The 17,424-nt window shown below is 34.8% G+C and overlaps 1 protein-coding gene across 2 annotated transcripts in view; it reads right to left on the bottom strand.

The window, feature by feature from the left end:
- FSTL5 (follistatin like 5) overlaps nt 1–17,424 on the bottom strand; it is a 232,486-nt gene that overhangs the window by 46,727 nt on the left and 168,335 nt on the right. For both annotated transcript variants that reach the window (XM_072335512.1, XM_072335514.1), the window contains exons 7-8: nt 16,755–16,921; nt 3,647–3,767 (exon numbers count right to left, since the gene is read on the bottom strand). In XM_072335512.1, the coding sequence (XP_072191613.1) occupies nt 3,647–3,767; nt 16,755–16,921 (288 nt within the window). The remainder of the gene's footprint in view (nt 1–3,646; nt 3,768–16,754; nt 16,922–17,424) is intronic.

Below are 17,424 nucleotides of genomic sequence, written 5' to 3'. Positions count from 1 at the left end.
GCTGAAGACTCAGCCGTTTCATGAATTAATAAGACCAAATCTTTTTAGTTTTCAGAAAAGGCATTCTGAAAACCTTTTCTGTTGAATGACTTTTTCAGTGTCCAGTCAAGCACCACCTGGCTGCTTCTCTTAAATATGTCAGCAGTGTCGGTCACTTAGATTATACGAATGAATCCCATAGTTATACACCTATGGAACTTATATTCTGCATTCTGAAAACCTTTTCTGTTGAATGACTTTTTCAGTGTCCAGTCAAGCACCACCTGGCTGCTTCTCTTAAATATGTCAGCAGTGTCGGTCACTTAGATTATACGAATGAATCCCATAGTTATACACCTATGGAACTTATATTCTGCATACAGAATTAGGCAAAAGCACATCATGAATTTAAAGCAGAGATTTCAATACTGCAGATGTGTTTCTTACATAGGAATATCCATTATGAGTTTTTGTAGGTAAACTCAAACTAATCTTATCAGCACCACCTCTATCTCCCCAGAAAAAAAAAAAAAAAAAAAAAAATCACATAGAAGACAATAAAATAAATCAATAATGCAGTCACAAAACTACACACTCTGAAAGTTTTAAGTATAATGTAAAGGCTATTCTTTACTGTTATTTAATGAAACAATTACTCCTGAATTATAGCTTTGCGGTTATTTTTTTCATTGAATTTATAGAAAAAAAAAGTTAAGATATCTACATATAATATTGCTTACTATGTTAAACTACTGTATTATTTAAAAATATACTGAACTTTCACTCCAAAAAACATGTTTTTTTACAGTGCTGATTATCTTTTTAAAATACTTTTGTGAAAGCCCATTACTCATACATGCATAACGTTTGCATTACTCAATACAAATAATATAAATATTACTTCTTTAAAAATACAGAAATACAATACAGTGAAATCTGCATTTTTGATACTAATAGAATCAAAAACTTGAAATCTAATTATGTTGTCTTCTGTGAACACTCATATTAGATCTTTGAGATCAGAGCCTCATTATCTCATTAACCTTTGTCTGACTCTCCTGTTAATACAGGTATCATTATATTATTAGTCATTATCACAGCTACAAGTACTGACCACCAGGCCTGTTCCTAGGAAGATTACTTCTCAAATGTACAGATCTAAAGTATGAAAACAGCAGTTCATTCACAGATTTAAATCTTTGTGGTTTTAATTCAATTTATCCATAACATTAACAGCAAATGATCCAAATGTTCTATGGGATTTCTTTCTTTTCTCCCTTACCCTCCTGAAAGTCAGCTTTTGGAATTTAAAAGGTAATCTTTTTCCAAAAGAAAAATATTATTTTGTGACAGATACTTTTCACCAGGAATACCTACAGCTGTCCTCCTTCACCTCTCCTGTAGCATGATCCTTAACATCCATTCTTTACAGAAAAATTTTTTTGAGTTTTGCCTAACTGAGGACTGAATTTATCCAAGAAATAAAACATATAGAACTCAAGTGTTACAAATGTGCCAGAATTACTAACACATTGGGATAGGTATGGAAGGAGCTAACAGAAGCATATGTTTATTAATAAGTTAGGGTAGAGCAGGTCACACAAAAGAGGGGAAATTTGTCCAAGGACCTTCTAATATGCCCAGTTCATTAAAAATCCTATTATATTTGCAAGAATTAAAATGTGAGTAAATTGTATTTCAGTCTTTCCAATAGACAGACCAGTATTTGCTATCTCTCTTTTTTGATGACAGAAAATTCCTCCTTATAATAAGAAAAGAGGAAAAAATGCTGATGCCATGTATTAGCTCAGTGAAAACAGCCTATTTACAAAATGTTGAAAATAATTCATAAAGTTGAAAATTGGGGAAAAAAAAGACAGAGAGATGAGTCAACAGATATTCCAAATTGGTTTCTTGGAAAAATACAATTTCAAAATTGACATTAAGGAAGCAGCAAGCAAGCACTGAATATCCAAGTCATTTAAAGTGTGAAGGATATTATCAAGTAGAAAGTGGGAAAAAACAAAATCCTGTTAAGAGTGAACAATATAAAAATGTAAGTAATCTAAGCAACTGCATTTGGTGCGATTGTCAATAAAAAAAAAAAAAAAAAAAAAAAAAAAAAAAAAAAAGTGAATATCAGGAAAGATTCCACCATTTTCTGATAAAAGATGTCAGAAAAAGTGAAGTATGATATTGGTTAATGCAACTGTCTAATAATACCTAAACCAAGAATGATAGTAGTGTCTACATTCAGGAAAGAGTAAAAGAGCATAGTAAACATGCAGGAAAAAAATTAAGTTCAACATGATTCTGGACAGGAGTAAGTATCAACATGAAATGACAAATGCTTTTAGCTTATTGTGGGAAGATAGATTTAAGAGCCAGAAAGATAAATATGAAGGATGAAGCAATAGGAAAACAGCAGGTCATCTGAAACACACACATAGAATAAAGATATTAAACTTAATTGGAGATAAAGTACAGTGGGACTAGTGGTGCGCCAATGGAGATGAACAATTTTTTTAATATAATTTAGAAGAAAAAATAAAGATACATAGGAAAAAAGAGCTTGGAGTACCATAAACAACTGTAGTAAAATTTTGTCCAAGACAGATCATTAAAGGTGGCCATGTGAGCAGTAAGATTGGATCAGATCCATAGGTTGCTTCCAAGCTAAGCTATTCTGTGATATGTGATACTGAGGCCAGGAAAGCATTCCTCAGAACTTGAACAGATCACCATTTTAAATTCAGATGCCCCAAATTAAAAATCATGTTTAGACATCAAACTAATAAAAGCAAAATACAAGTCAAATTTACAATCAAATTTAAAATAGAGCATTTTAAAATTATTTTGCTAAGTGCACCAGTATATAAATATGGGGGGTAAAAGAAAAGCTTTCCATTCGTTATAAATAGCCCACAATGTAAGAGGCAGATATTCATGGTATGGCAGTAGGGGCTGAACCTTCCCACCAACATTCTGTTACATGTTGCTGCCATACAGCAGTCAGTAGCAGAGTGGCAGTCTGTCAAAATGGCATCTGGCGTGGAAGTGTGGATAAAGAAAAGGAGTAGAATTTATTTCCTCCTTGTGGAAAATAGTGGCATTCGCTAACATTCATCAATATTTACAGAATGTTTTTGGAAACTAAACAGTGGACGTGAGCAAAGTGAGGCAGTGGGTGGTGAGTATCAGCAGTAGTGACAGCAGAAGTGGGTCTCCTCCACTGGTGTAGATTTTTACAAGTGTGGCATGCAGGCTCTTGTTCATGACCAGTGGAAATGAAGAGCTGATGGTCTTGACTATATGGAAAAATAATGTTTCATAGCTGAGAGTTTGCTTTATCAAACAGGATTACTGTTCTCTTCGTATCTGAGCATGTATTTCCATTGGAATAAAAAAAAGATGTATTACTTTCAGAACTACCTACATGCATTTTTCTCCTGGTAACATGCTCATGTGTTCACTGTGCAGAGGAAGGCTACTGCACCAACATACTCTTTTTAATAAATGATACTCATAGAATTACTAAATGAACATGATTTGCAAGGTAATTTATAGAACAATAAAGAAAAATAACTTCCTTTTTCTACCAAAGGCACACCACTAAAGATTTCTAAAATAGTCAACAGCAGATCCAAATTCTCTTATTTTTCCTTACCATTCACTTGAAGAATATGTGTTTGATACGGTTTATCATAGCCATCAGCATAACAGGTGTAATTTCCCATATGAGTTGTAGTAACCTTAGTAATGTACAAGGACCCATCATCTCCAAAATCCTACAAGGAAATATTAAAAACAAGGTTATCATAATTACATCTGCATCTCTACGGTAATTATGCTCTTCATTTTGGCGACAAAGCTGTGATGCTAATATCAACTATTCAGCCAGAATACCTGACAGTAATCTGAAATCCTGATACTTTTATGTTTTGGAAATGGCAGAGCCTCATATTGGGTCAGCAAAAGATAAAAAGAAAATACTTCTTCTGTTTCAAATTTGGAAATACTAAGAATATATTTGTTTATTTAGCTATGATAGTTATTTGTAAAAGCGAAGCTCTTTTTGGCTTTAATCTGACAAGATAAAAAACCTAAACTTCTACACAGTTTAACAAGGTAAATGACATCCTGTAGAAGAGTAATTAAGTCAATTTAAAAATAATAAACCTAAAAAGAACAGCCTCATAAAATCTAGCATCTGTAATGTTAATATTAAGTATAATTTACTTAATATAAACAAGTTTCCATGTCAATTAATAAAAATATAAGAAATAATTAGTAGTTTCTGTTTATTTTTACTTAGGCTGATAACAATTTGTTTGACTAGAAATACTTTACAAAAGTGAACTTTCTCAAAGTATTCTTTGAAAAATTTTAAGCTATGACAACTACATGCTTGCAAAATAGAAATGAGCTATAGGAAAATTGAACTCATCTAGATTTTGCAAGTCCAGGTTTAAGTAGTAAAGGGTTATCATAAGCTCTTTTCCAGTTAAATGGATGTCTACATTATTTTCTCTCTTTATTTTCAAAGATAAAACTGATAAAACATCTCTATGGATATTTTACTCAAAGATAACAGTTTTCAACAGGATTCATCCTATGACATTGTGATTTCTTTACTCAAAGCAATTTGGTTTTAGGGAGGACTTTTTCTTCAGAACTACAAAGTAGATGTGTCTAGCTTATTATTAGAATACTGAGTTCAGTATTTGTTTTGTTAATTAAAGCATAATTAAATACTGTAAGCTGTGTCTGGAATGTGATGATGAAGCACAGACAGAGTTCTCTGAGATTAAACTGTGACACACACTTAAGTGCTTAACAGAATAACTCAAAAGCTAGAGTCACCCACAGAGCCTGTATCCATGTGGGCACACAGATGAACACCACTGAACCTGAGGTTTTAAACATTAACATAAATATATATAGGAGAAAAAAAAGGTTATTTTACCTTTGGAAAAAAATATATGATGACCTTAAAAAGAGGGCTAAGAGTTATGTTTATGATAATAGAAAATAGAAAAAAATAAATGTTCAAACATATGTGACATGATTCTTCTAAAATGAAATCAAGAAACTAATTATTCTTGTCATCCAGAAATAAAGAAGATGGAATTGAACAATTATTTTAACAATGATTCCACTGCAGCTCTGCTCTGTTGAGGAGCTTGACATTTAAGAATCAGGATGTGTGTCACGAATAACAAGAACATGGAAAGAAAACATTCATTTGGCAACAAATCTTTACTTAGTCACCTTAGCCTGTAGTACAACAGAAACCTAAAGGTGGTTTTTCTTTATAAAAAAATAAACAATAATTATTTCCTTTGGCTATGTAAATTGTTTGTGTACACTTATTCTTTGATCATTTGCCTACTATTCTCCATTATCAGCTCTAGAAAGAACATTGCCAGCTTTCTCCCTGCAGAAGAATGTATAGTGAGAGACTGCTTGGATTTGTTTAGTACAATAGAAAGTTGAGGACTTTCAATTGTTTGGGTTTTTTTTGTTTGTTTTTAACACCAATTCATTGTCAACACTGATCTCTTAAATAAGCTTTGCTTTCTATATACCGATTCTTCTCTCATCCTGAGATCACAACCTCCCCGCACACACACAAAAAAAAAAAAATACCCAAAACAACATCCAGCCCCCAAACGAAATATATCATATATTTATTTTTCATTTTACTCTGCGCATCCTTGCATTCCTGCTCAAATCTCGTTTGCAGAATGTAAACAGAGAATACAGTTCGGAGTTACACTTTACCTGTTAATGCCAATGTTACAACTCCTACTTTCCAAATAATCAGTTTCTCTGTTTATGTTGGCAGAGCACTGCAATTCTGCGCTTTGCTATTGCATGGCAGTAGGAAAATAAACACTATGAAGAAACTTGAGAATGAGTGTGTAAGGAACTAATCCGAGATATTTTAAGCTTTTCCTCCTGGCTCAAGAGGGAAAACAAAACCTGAATTTCTTAAGAAAAAAAAAATGTTGCATACTTTCACTGTCATATATTAGAGATGTTATAAGGAAAAATCATAAATCTGCTCAAAATTGCCTCATTGAAGAACCAGTCAAACAGAAAACAGTAAATCAAGTAAAAACTTGATGGAAAAAAACACAGTATAACATATCACATAATTGTAATATACAGTAGAAAGCTGCAGTATCTCTCTATCAATACAGAAAAAAAGGTGATAATGCAGTAATTTAGAACACCAAACTAAATCTCTAGCTCTAACAGTGGATATTGCTGCAGTGAGGCTGTGAGCACTGCACTTCAGCAGTGACAACAACAACGTGAAATACAAATCACGTTTCAGACAGCCACATACAACTGTCACACTACGAGGTGAAGAGCAGCTCAATTTGCTTATCTGTGTAAATCGATGGATTATGACCAGGGAACTGCGTATGGAGTTAAATATTTGTTTCAATGTATTGGAGGCAACATTGTTGGTAGCAACACTGCAAACAAAGTTTGCATCAGGTGGGTCCCATGAATGCTCACAAGGGAGCAGAAGGAACATCATAGGCAAGTTTGTCAGGACCTACTGTACCAATACAAGGGGGAAAGGGGCATTTTCCTGGAACTCATCGTCACTGGTGACAAGATGTGGTATCACCACTACTAGCTGGAATCAAAATAACAGTCCATGGAATAACAACATGTGAATTCCCCATTGAAGAAAAGGTAAAGTGACGTGCACTGTCTTTTGGGATAGGAAAGAGGTGATCCTCCAGGATCTCCCGAAACATAAATAAAATATCAACACTGACTGCAGTCATGACACTGACTAAGCTGAAGGCTCAAACTTACAGAACCAGGTCAAAGAAGACAAACTACACCAGGCCCTATGCCAGTTTGAACATCATTGAATGTATTTCCAATGTTGGCTGAACTTTCCTGCCACACCTACCACATAGTCCAGATTTAATGTCTTCTTGACCTCCACCTGTTTGGGCCAATTAAAGATGCACTGTGTGGGGAACATTTTCTCAGAAACAATGCCATAATGGCAGGTGGAAAAAGTGAGTCTGCTCTGCTAGTGCAGATTTTCAAAAGAAAGGCATGAAAGCTCTTGTTCATTGCTGGCAAAAAAATGCATAGCTAACGATGATGACTATGCTGTAGAATAATGTTTTGTTGCTCAGAAACAGCATTATTGTGCTATTAATTATATTATCATTGTGCTTATTATTGCTCTAATATATCTATTAAGTATCCAATAGCACCATTGTCCTCTTCGTATCAATTGCAGTTTCCACGGAAATAAATAGGAGGCTGTCATGGTTTTACGATTTTTGTTATTGGTATTCCACATCATAACATCATGTAAAGCACTGGGAGTTAAAAAGTTAATGCCCCACTTCCATGGACCACCAATTTTCTGAAAACCTCATATATCTCAGAAGAAATGAACCATCAACAGCCCTCTCCCCCAACCCTCTCCTTTTTGGGCCAGTGGGCCTGCTGTTTCCCAGTCATGGACTAGGTAACTCCGTGACAGATGCGTTACTTTTGGAGCAGTCCTCATGTGTAGGAAAACAGTGCATATACGCTTAGAAAGATTTTGAACGGAGTTCCTATACAAAAGATTTTTAAAACTACAGACCTAAAGACACACAACAAAAAGAGTGATGTATGTCCAGTGGTGTACTTTGCTCCTGCGCAGAAATAAAAATACTGAAAGCTTGCACGCTAGCATAACAGCTTCATTTAAAAAGAGGCTAGCCCAGCTTGACAAACACAAAACACTAAAAAGAAAATAAAAATCTTACACAGGCAAACAGTGAATACCGATCAGTCTGAACTAACAGTATGGACTGGAGTATATGGCAAAGGCTGTATTACACAAAAAGTTAAAACCTGCTGCAGTTTTAATACCAATCTTGGTTATTTTTAAAAATCATCACACAACTCGCCTTTGCTCAAACCATTAATAAAATGTTCCGTGTTCATCAGTCTAAGCTTTTATCATAAGACAGCTTCCCTAGGTGAGGAGTCAGTGAAACAAAGGGCTATTCAGACTTTCACACTAACTGAAACTAGTTATGTTGGAACCTTTGTTCCTCTCTACTGTGATCGAATATGATAACAATTTTTAGCAAGTCTTTGTCTACCTGGGACACTGATACAATACAAGATGGATCTTACAGTGCTCAGAGAGCCCTTAAAATGAAGTTTCAGAATATGAAATATGCATACAGAGTACATTCAAGCAATAGTCTTATATCTTCTACACATTCTGGGTAGTGAGATACTGATGTTTCTTGTTTACAGTATAGTATCATTTTGTTTCATCTAGTCTGCCTCCAAGTTATAGAAATAAGGATGGAAATTCCCTATTTCCTACAGGGAATGTAAATAATGTTGTATTTCTGATAGTAACAAAGTAATTATTAACATTTACTAAAATAAATGTTTCATTAATTTCATTGCTCTATCTATTGCTGATGACACTAAGCTGAGTGGTACAATTGACACAACAGAAGGAAGGGACAACTTCCAGAGGGACTTGTACAGGCTCAAAAAGTAGATAAGAATCTAATGAGGCTTAACAAGATCAAGTGTGAGGTGATGCACTTGCGTTGAGGCAATCCTAAACATGACAACAGAATGGGAGAAGTACTTATAGAGAAGAACCCTGCAGAGATGTTCTTGGGGTCCTGATGGACAAGAAGCTGGACATCAGCCAGCAGTCCACTCTTGCAGCTCAGAAAGCCATCAGAATGCTGGGCAGCATCACCAAAGGGTAGCCAACATTTAAAGGGAGAGGATTGTTTCCCTCTACTCTGCCCTTTTGAGGCCCCATCTGGAATACTGTGTTGAAGCATGCCACCTCCAGTACAGTAAAGATGTGGAGCTGTTAGAAGGGGTCCAAAAGAGAGCCACAAAAACAATCAGAGTTCTGGAGCATTTCTTCTGTGTAGAAGGGTTGAGGAAGTTGGGCTTGTTAACTTGGAGATTGCCAGGAGGACCTCACTCTGGCCCTCCAGTACTTGAAGGGAACTTAACAGCAGGAGGCATTTTTACGTAGTCTAATAGTGACAAGGTGGAATTAATTTAAACTAAGGGAGGGTAGATTTAGGTTAGACAATAAATCTTTTACTCAGAGGTAGGTGAGGAACTAGAACACACTGCACGGAGAGGTAATGAATGACCCATCCTGAAGGCACTCAAGGCCAGGTTGGATGGAGCCCTGGGCAGCCTGAGCTGGTGGGTGGTAACTCCACCCACAGCAGCAGGTTGGAAATAAATGACCTATAAGGCCGCTTTCAAATTAAACCGTTCTATGATTCTATAATTCTAAAGTAAGTAATTTCATTTTGTTGCAATAATAGTTGCCTTTATTAACAGATTTCCAATATCAAGGAGACCATTCAAAATATTTTACTTTTCAGTACCCCATTCTTTTTATATTTGTTTTATGCATTTAGTTTTTGTTTAGTTTTCAGGGAGAGAAAAAAAAAAAAACAAAAAAAACATCACCTTCTTTAATGTTCACAATATCACTCAAAAGTTCAGGTACAAATCCTTCAGGAACCATGAGAATCCATATGCTATTATGCTATCCCTGCTATATTTTTTTTTTTAATCTTTGTCATAATCTTTCATACTATATAATGGAATAGCCCTATTCATTGAAAAGCTTGTGTTCTACTGTCAACTTATGTAAAGTTTATACAAAATTCTTTGTATACTGAGTCTGATCTTTGGAAGACTGAAATGCAGACAAGTTCTTTTTCATACTGTAGATTCCATTAGCTAACACTTTTTTAACTCTTATCTTTATTTATCATCAGCAGTAACTAGATGATCACAGAAATCACATCAGAAATCAAATCTCCAGACTAAAGTAGGAAAAAGGAAGCCTGTTTTTTCCTGCCTTTCTTTTGCTATGAAGTGTTACTTTTTAAAACATCTGAATCTTAAACTTCAGAGCCTTCTTCATGACACAATTTCCTGTCTGATGCTAAAGCTAATGTATAATATGTAAAGGACATGAAGGCAAAACAGGATTTCAATCATCTTACATAAACTGTAAATGACAATAACAATATTCCTAATGTTTGCCAAAGTACTCTACTAAATTCAAAACATGTAGGAAAAAGTGTTAACAGCATTGATATTTTGCTGTGCCAGCACAGTGTTTGTTAAGCCATGCAGTCATATCTATCCAGTTATCCATCACATAGACAGTACTAAGATAGTCTGGGCATCAAGCAGAGGGATCATGAAGAAAAGTTTTGTTATAAATGAAGAGCAATGATCCCTGCTGACTGTAAGAAAAAGTCAGGCAGGATGGCTCTATATCCTGAACTCCCCCCTTGCATGTGGCATGGTAGCCCATAGGCATTAGAGGTTTTTCCACCAAGTACAAGGAATATGCACAGGGTGAAAGAACCTAAATTCAATGTAGTGTCAAAAAAATAACTTAAAATTTGCCAAATATACTATAGTAAAAAAGCCTACAGCATTTATACAGTTATACAGATGTGAAACACTAGTAGAGATGCCAAACTAATAAAAACCATAGGATCTAGGTAATTATGCCCTACCTGCCGTCTTTCTATCTCCTGGATTCTTAGGAGGAAGAAGCAAAAATTGGTTTTTTGCTTGAAAAACCTGATATATTTCTTGCATTCTTTCCACCTCTTTCAAACAATGGCAACACATGCTGAAGAATGAACTGAACAAATCAGAAAAACCTTAACACTTTTTCAAAAAGTGAGAATCATCAGCTGGCTCAAAATTAAGATAGTCACCACCATAAAAAGATGAAGATAAATCTTAAACTTCTGCAGTATTACAGCTCTGAGTAAGCTAGAATTACAGAACTTGCATGTCCAGATTATCTTAACAGGAGTCAGTACCTTTGAATGAAACCTCACTGCAACTTTCCTCCTTACTTCATTAACCCAGATTACATATCGAATAGCGGTAACTCATTTAAGTGCATCTTTACAATGCTATGATCCATAGTCTGAGGTAGCATTCATTAGATGATTAATGAAATAAGAACTTTTCAATATTTAGAGAAAAACTGTCAGCTCTTGCAAGACTTACACATACTCAGTGTTTTCTTTTGATGCAATTTATCCCACTAGCAAAGAAGTAATTATGAGTTCAAATCAGATTCCAAAAAAGAAAAGAGTGAAACCAAGCTCCTGAATGAAATAAATAAACTGGTGAGAAAAGATATATGCTTTTGGCATATCTATAAGTGAATTAAAAAAACATTAGAGATTGATAAATCTGATCAACAGCTTTGACAGCATTTTCAGTAAACTTTTAAGGTCAAGAAAATGAAACTGGTATTTGACATCGAATAATGAAGAAAAGGTAATAAAGACTTATGCTAAAGCGAAACAAGTATAAACAATAAGTACAAATATAACAAACTAGAAGAACAAACTAGAATTCCCAGAAGACTTCATTATTTCCTTTCTGCTCAGAGGGAAAGATTAAACTCTCTGGGAGTTATGGGAACTGTCTTTCTACTAGTCTCTGCTGAGCATAATCCCTAGCCATCTCCCTAGCATTAGAGTAAGGCCTTCAGTTTTTGGGCACTCTCATTTATTGATTAGCTTTAATTTTAATCACATTTTATTATACTGTGTTATCTTGCATTCTGCTATCATATTTAGTTAATTGGTTTTCTCCCTTAGCTTGTTGCCACTGCTCTCCTCCTCTGAGCCCATTTGCCTATCTACTCCTTCCACACTGCACATAGAACAGGACCATGGGTCCCTCCCGCCATCCCTTTAGTCACAGAGCTAAACTGAGCTGGGCCAGAACCATGACACAAAGGCAGAGGAGACATGGACAACAACCTCCCTTGCCCTGTTGGCCAGCCTAGGATACAGACTTGAATATGTATCAAAGCAATGAAAGTTGTAATTTTGAAATTAATTTTAATAGAGTGAACAAATGAGATGTTTTGAGAAAAGACAACCTATACATAACTTCAAAACCACAAGCTTTCCACGTCAAATAGAAATATTATGCGTTTCCAATTAAGGCAGCCTAAAGAAAGAAGTCATTAGTTTTTGTTAAAAAGTAGAGAATAACCTACACTCCTTTAAAAACCCAGCAATTTAAGCACATTAGCAGATATTAAACTTCATAGGTAAGCAAGTCTTTTAAGTAGATCTTGTATGAGATCTGCATATAAGAACAAAGGGCAGACAGCTTGTAAGAGAAGTGCTATTCCTGACAGGTATAGGAGAATAGCTGGAAGCAAAACTAAAAGAAAATTCAAAACAAGCAAAAAGTGAAATGAAATATAAAAAGCGTTTAAAAAGTGAATCAACTTATATGAGAAAAACATATTACGCACAACATTTGGCAAAAAGAAAATGAAAATTAAAAAGCTATTTATAATTTTCCCATAACTATGAACTTTATTCTGTAATGAATAACAGCTTAGATAAAACTCAAGCATAGTGAAAAGTAAAATCACAAATTCAAGATTGACAATCATGGGTGGAGTGTAGAACTAACAAAGGCAATGACAGAGCCTTTATTTGAGAAACAGGTGCTATAGGAAAATATATTAAAACAAAATTAACTCACCCCTCCTGGTAACAGTCTGGAGAAAGGGATGAGCCAAGGAATGTGGCTCGCATACCATCACACTGCCAGAGAGAACGGTGGGGGGGACCCACGCAGACTCAGACTGATTGGGAAGTATCTTGGAGACCAAAGGGGTGGGTCCAGACCCCTCCCCCCCATCACCCATGTAGCTCATCCATTGGTTCAGACTGTGACCTTGGAATTCCACTACACAGGAGAAAGCCCTTCTAGATGCATACTAAAATATCACTAAAAAGTCTTGTGATACCAATTCTGTACTGAGTCATAGCACAAATTAATTACTATTTAAATAAAGTAAAATTTGCAGCAGCACAAAATTATTCTTGGCTTCATTCAAGTCAGTGCTGATAATCTCTGACTCCTATCAGTTGAAATTAAAAAAAAAAAAAAAACACAACAAAACAATCAGTAGCAAGGCACACAACTTTCATAAAGTGTAATGACTTGTACCTTGAGAAGAATTAAAGAGCACTAAAGACTCCTAAAATTGGCTGATAGATGTTATCATATCATTTTTAATATTTAACCATACATTTGTGGCCAGATAGAATTATTACATTGTTTTTAAAAGCGCTGATTAAATACTATTTGTGTTCCCAATCCTTGGAAGTCAAAAACATTATATTGTTCTCAGTTTGTCACTCCCAAAACAAGTAATTTAACTTGCATTGAAAATTGCACAGCACAAAAACTTAATTTGTACACTATAAGAATGAGCATTTGCCTTGATTTACAAAATCACATTGTCACTACTACTAAATCAGATTGGTGCCATATATGCTCACTTCCAATTACATGATCTCTGATGCATTTTGCTGAAAAAAAAAAGGAGTATTTATCTGTCTCCCTAGGTCAGTCCTTGTCACTTACTTTTTCCCCAAACAATACCACAACTTACACAAGATTATTATTTTTGAGATGCACATATGTGGTTGTTAGATAGCTGAGTAAATTGACAATTCCCAGCACTAGCCAAAAGTTTAGATTATAATGCAGTCACAGTAAAGCACAGAACACATTTCCTCTGCAGACATCTGAAATTATACAAGGGCTTAAAGCTTTTGAATGTTTTAAATTGTCTGAGTAAGTACAACACGTTCTTTGGTGGTTAAAATGCAACAAACTGAAACATGCCATATTCCCTCTGCATTTGTTCCTTTCAAGTCAATATTTAAGTACTAATATAATTTCCCATATTGAAATATAAAATAATTCACTTCTGTCAAATTATTTTTCTTCTCCTCAAGGTTTTATTTTCACTACATTGCTTGAACAAATACTGAGTGATAACTACATAAGAACTTTGAAGTAAATGTGACTTTATAAGAGTATCTGATAATCAAATTTCAGAACATTATTGAATGACCACAGACATACAAAGAGAATTTTTGGTTGTTGTTGGAATGATCTGGAAATAAAAAAAGTGAGTTAAAATCAGTGCATACACTGGACTGCATAAAATAGATTTTGAAGAAACTCTGAGAAACAGTTAATATTTTAATGCCCAGTCATTTTGTCTTATGTCTCTCGCTTTGTTTCCTGGCTCCATTAATTCTTTCTTCCACAGTTTGTTAGTTTATTTGCATATCAGATCAGTATCACCTACATTATTTCAAGTGCTACATATTTTTAATGCCTCACCTCACGGATATTGGATCTGTCACTCCCTTTGAATCATAATTGTTAATACTAATGGACTAAGATCTAAAGTTGTTCTTCAAAAAGCACTTTGAAGCATTCCATTCTTTTTATGATTTTCTTGCAGTTTATAAAGAAATGATGAATACGTTCACCTATTCTGTCACTAGAAGAATTCACTGTTTCATTCCTACTGTTGTAATACACAAAATATACACACAGAGCTCATCCCAAAACAGAGAATTCTTAAATAATCCCACTCTGTGCAGGTATGAATACTAAGCCATTTTTTTTCCCCAGAGATGAACAATCCTTCACCTGCTTTTACTTCCATATCTGTCTTGCAAATTCTCTTAGGAAGCAATTTGTATACCTTTTGGGAATTACCTCTTTGCTTGGTCTATTTGTTTGCTTATGGTTTTTAAGCCAGTACCTTGTCACAGGACCTTTCACTTCTATTAAATGTACAGTAAGTGAGCCAATTCTAGCAATTTTAGTTTTCTCCTGTAGCTTTTGATTTCTGATCACCAATTCAAACCGACTTCAAATTAGGCATACCACAAGTCTTCAAAAAATTCATATTGGACTGCATTCCCGCTATTACAACTACCAAAGAAGCATGGGAGGTTTGCCCTAGCTAATAGGCAAGCTCCCAGTCAGCACTTGCTCATTTGCCCTTTAAATGGGAGAGAGGAAGAAAAGGGGAGTAATGTGAATGAAAAAGTTTGCAGGTTAAAACTGCCTCATTACTACCATTATAGGAAAACTAGAGCTTACCTAGGGAAAACTGGCTAAATTTATAACCAATTAAAATAAAAAATAATAATAATAAAAAAAAAATTAGTTACTCAGGTTGTAGTAAACACAATGACCATCCTGAATATTTACAGATTGCTAAAAAATTCTGCAGAAAGGAAACTTCTGAGTAAGGGTAAGACGTGTTTGAATACCAGTCACAGAATTGCAGGGGTTGGAAGGGACCTCAAGAAATTGAAACCAGCCCACCTGATAAAGCAGGTTCCCTTAAACAGGTAAGCATCCAAACAGGTATTGAATATCTCCACAGGAGGAGACTCCAGAACCTCCCTGGGCAACCTGTTCCAGGGCTCAGTCATCTTTACCATAAAGAGGTTCTTCTGCATCTTTGTTTGGAATTTCCTTTGTTCAAGTTTTAGGCCATTAATATTTGTCCTAACACTGCACACCACCAAAAAGAGCCTGGTCCCATCTATTTGCTTCCAACCACTCTTGAGATATTTATAAACATTGATACAATCCCCTCAGACTTTTCCCCAAGCCAAACAGACCCAGCTTACTCAGCCTTTCCTTATGCTGGTGATGCTCTACACCCTTTATTACCTTTTTGGCCTTTAATTGGAATCCTAGGAGCCCCCATGCTCTATTAATGCACAACAGGATGCCATCTATGATTATACTAATGAAAATAATTAAACTAGTGATTATACAAAAGAAATTTTTCAGAGGATGCTGGTTTTATACTAAGCCTCTGAAATGGCTAAATACTACTGTTCAAGTGAGCTGAGCTTTGAAACCATCCCTTATTTTACAAAGCGTTACTCTACAGAATTTAAATTTACAAACAAATCTGATACAAAATCACAAATAAAACAAAACAAAGGTTACATGTGAGTACAAATGCCACCTTAGAAATAAAAGCCTTCACTAAAAGATACATAAATGAAATATTTCATTGTGATGATAGTCCACACATAGAAGAGATGCAGGGATCCCAGACACATACTGGTCCTAGCAAGTGTAATCCTATGTTTCTCCACATTTTGTAATTTGTGCATTGTGAGATGATAGCCAAATCAAAGTGAACATACAAGGAAATAAAATACAGCTAAAGACTTGTTTTGAGAGATCTATCATACAATCTTTTCTTTCCCTCCATGTTTTGAGGTCATGGGCAAGTTAGGTAGCAGATATTTGCTCTCCTAAATGTAGATTTCTAAGCTGTACTGACATTTAGTAGCAATTCCTTCAGTTTGCTGGATACACAGATCAAAACAACCAATTTTGTAGTAGCTGTTGTACTAAGGTAAAAATACATTTTCATTCAAGTATGAGAAGATAAGGTTATTACAATGATCTATTTATACTTTATTACAGTGAACTTTGCCTTATTACAATGACCTACTTGTGCTAAATAATAATTTCTTAAAAAGTTAATGCCTCTTCAATACTGGAAGTCTATATAATGCTGAATATACAATACCAAGTTGCAATTTTGTCTTCATAAGTTTATGCTATCATACTTACTCCTTTAAATGTTTGGTCTGTGAAATGTTTCCACTACTTTTAACACCAAGAGTTTGCAAACATTTCAAAAGAAAAAAAGACTTTAGTAGGCACTTTATTCCTATTATTTTGTTTTCCTTATATACAGCCATCTGACTAAATACATATTGAGTAAGTAATTTGTTAAACATCACTTCTCAATTCTTCAAGCAAAGGTTTTGTAAGAAGCTGTTAAATAGAACTCTTGTACTTACACTGATATCTTCCAAATCTAAGTTATTCAGAATGACATTGTTCCTCTTCCAGATGATGGGAGGTCTCAGAGCACCCTGGATGGCACAACTTAAGACAGCACTTTGTCCTACTGTTGCTGCAGTGGTGCTTAGTTTTTGATCTTCTGGCAAACTCAGCTGAACTACCTCTGCAAAAGATACATTGTTTGTAAGGTTAATTTGCTAGCAGCTTCATAAGGTTAATTAGTATGCAGATTTTATACACTGATAATTTAAAGAATTGTAATTGGAATCAAAGTAAAAAGAACTTCCAAAAACCACAGGAAGTTCAGAGTATTCAAATAAAGGTCACCATGACATTTCAATTAAATTGACTGACATGCATGATTCTATAACGAGAAGCATTTAAGACGAAAATGTATTTCAGAGGTAAGACTACAACAAATATAATGTATCTACAATCAAACTCCATAGGTTATTTAACCGGTAGGCCACTGCAGTACAGTAGCTAGCATCTTCATTTAACTAATGTGACAGTGTTGCTGATAAGAGTTATTCATTTTTAGAGAAGAAAAATATTAATGGAACACAGTGTGCAAAAGATACAAGACTGAAGTGGGAATGAACAAATGTGAATTTTGTTTTCAGAATACAGAATTAAGATATGAGCTTTCTTTTCTGATATACCAGT

The sequence above is a fragment of the Excalfactoria chinensis genome, chromosome 4, assembly GCF_039878825.1.
Source record: "Excalfactoria chinensis isolate bCotChi1 chromosome 4, bCotChi1.hap2, whole genome shotgun sequence".
Classification (NCBI taxonomy): Eukaryota; Metazoa; Chordata; class Aves; order Galliformes; family Phasianidae; genus Excalfactoria; species Excalfactoria chinensis.
The sequence above is the reverse complement of the archived record's forward strand: the minus strand, read 5'-3'. Positions and strand labels throughout refer to the sequence as shown.